Source organism: Mucor mucedo (genome assembly GCF_025094135.1).
Source record: "Mucor mucedo strain NRRL 3635 chromosome Unknown EV154scaffold_401, whole genome shotgun sequence".
Taxonomy (NCBI): domain Eukaryota; kingdom Fungi; phylum Mucoromycota; class Mucoromycetes; order Mucorales; family Mucoraceae; genus Mucor; species Mucor mucedo.
The window spans coordinates 1-2,308 of record NW_026252685.1 but is presented as its reverse complement, the minus strand read 5'-3'; the positions used below and the strand labels follow the sequence as shown (position 1 = coordinate 2,308).

Here is a 2,308-nt window from a genome sequence, read left to right as displayed (position 1 = left end):
CTTTCTCTATAAATATAGCTGATAAATTTCACTTCTCCCAGTTTTCTTTATCAGATATATTTCATAATCATCTTCTCTTTTCTTTTCTCCCTTTTATTCTTAAATAAATAACCTGCTCCAAGAAGCTATTCATTCTCTGTACTGTCCTGCCTGTCTCGTTCCTGACATTACCAAACATCGACGTTCGTTTTTTTTTTTTTTTTTTTTTATAAAATTCATCACATAAATGGCTATATGTGTAGGAGACTAAGTAATGCCTTATGAATAAATCACTGCTTTTTATCCATACATAGCCGAAAAAAATTAGCTTTCAAAAAGAGATGAAATTCCAACATTGTACGCGTATTTGGAACCAGAAATTTGGGAATGTCAGTACGATGTTATAGGCGCGGAATTTAAAAATGATAAAAAAAATAAAAAAAAAGGGTGTCCTCGGCTCCTCCAGACTGATTCGATTGCGGAACCAGATTCCGAAGTCACTGGGCGCGAATCTCAGCAGAATGGGGAGCCTCAGACAGTGGTTGACGGAAAAAACAGTTACAAGAGTAAATGTGGACACGTGATTATATTACCTTTTATGGTAAATAAACCCAGAAGTAGCTCGCCACTCTGGATTATGTTTGTTCTAGAAATGCCACTTGAAGCACTTATATGAGAGAAACTATTAAGGATTATTAATTTTCAACTGCCCAGCTTATATTGTGTGATTATCAGCAAGCTTTAGCTAATACATGGTGTCAAAAATCGTACCTACGCAAAGATACACAGCATCATAGGTGGGCATGATCAATATACTGGCAAAAATCCATCCAAAATACGAGACATTTACAGTGAGATAAGCATAAAAGGTTAAAAAAAGACGTAAAAGGTTAAAAAAAAAAAAAAAAAAAAAAAAACTTTGTTATTATATCCATGATATCCTTAACAGACATCAAGAGGTCAATATAAATTAACAGCTTAAAATATATACACATTTAGTACAAACAACATAGTTTAAACCAGTATATGTGTTTTACAGCTTACCTTCAGCTTCTGGTTTAGCATTTCGGCATGAGCTTAAGATCAAACGAGCTCAAAGGCGAATGAGTGATGACAGATGTCAAAATAAGTATAAATCGTTTAATAAACATTTATGCGTAATTCTTACATTGTTTTTTGATTGTATATCCTTGTTCCCAGGTCTAGAGAACATCGAAATTACAGATCTTATGTTGCCACTACGTGCACTTTGGCTGTCCCAAAAGACAGCGCTGTCTTTCAAAATTTATTTATTGTTACTGAGGGGTGATTATTTGCTTTTTTGTGTTTTTTGTTTTTGTTTTACGAGTGACCAAGAGCACAATTGGGACAACAAGTCAAAAGAAGTATTTTTTATGAAAGAAAGCACACTGTTTTTAAACGGCCAGCGTTTGAAAGTATAGTTGTCATACGATTGGATTGCAGAATGGAAGCACCGTTGTGAATGTGAAAGGTTGATCGTCAAAAACTTGTCTCAATCGAGATCTCCAGATTCCAAGTAAAATACAAGCAACAATGAAAACGAATGATAAAGAAGTGGCGACAGTAGATTTTTTTGTTTTTGTAAGTCATTCGAATCAAGCGAAATGAGTATAGCCAGTATTCTACCAGGTCGAATTAGCACGTCCGTAAAAGGTGGTCGCAGGCTTTGGAGGGAACAAGGAATCACGCAATATAGCTCGCAATTGTGTTGGTTGATCGAATGCTTGAATACATGTGGACATTTAGGACTCAAGAAGAGGACGGAAATTGATAGACCCAGTAGACTATATACTGGCACCCAGGACACAACGAAAGTTACCAGTAGGTTGCATATACGCATTGGTTATTGCGACCCCAAATTTACGAAGTAGCTTAGGGGAATATAGTTTCACGATCAGATTGTTGTTGAAGAATATGTGTATTGGGACCCACGATGAAGCAAATCGCGTACCAAGATCTTAGACATACGGACGTTGTTGTGAGGGAAAACCACAGAAATAATTGACTCAGAGGCCAGAATAACAGGAGTGTTGGAAGCTGGAATAATAATTGAAGCTAGGCCCAACTGCAGTAACATAGCTAATGACAAGTCAGACTGACTAAGATCATAGGTAGGTAAGGAATCCATTAGAGAAAAAGAGAATTGTGAACGAATTTGTTGTAACGGATGAAATCTCTGTCTTTTTGTTGGAAATAGAAGTGGCAAATCGCTTACAACTTGAAAATAGCAGAGACGAGTTATGCCTAAAGTCATTATCCCAAGAATAGGGTGGATATTTGATGAAGAAAAAAACTAAAGCAAATAATA

General features: G+C 36.0%; 3 protein-coding genes across 3 annotated transcripts; 1 reads left to right on the top strand and 2 right to left on the bottom strand.

Annotated features, from left to right (window-relative positions):
- Positions 1-320: 320 nt before the first annotated feature.
- On the top strand, positions 321-1,421 carry EV154DRAFT_489131 (uncharacterized protein; the record flags this gene model as incomplete). Its single annotated transcript, XM_051599262.1, has 3 exons — positions 321-372; positions 426-580; positions 993-1,421. The coding sequence occupies 3 exons, from the start codon at positions 321-323 to the stop codon at positions 1,419-1,421; spliced, it is 636 nt and encodes a 211-aa protein (XP_051449832.1).
- EV154DRAFT_557452 (uncharacterized protein) lies at positions 1,272-2,244 on the bottom strand. The gene has a single exon (XM_051605430.1). It carries the CDS (start codon positions 1,838-1,840, stop codon positions 1,493-1,495), a length of 348 nt encoding a protein of 115 aa, XP_051449830.1. The 5' UTR covers positions 1,841-2,244; the 3' UTR covers positions 1,272-1,492.
- On the bottom strand, positions 1,895-2,244 carry EV154DRAFT_489130 (uncharacterized protein; the record flags this gene model as incomplete). Its single annotated transcript, XM_051599261.1, has 1 exon — positions 1,895-2,244. A coding segment is annotated over one exon (350 nt), but the record flags the coding sequence as incomplete, so codon positions are not given.
- Positions 2,245-2,308: the final 64 nt, after the last annotated feature.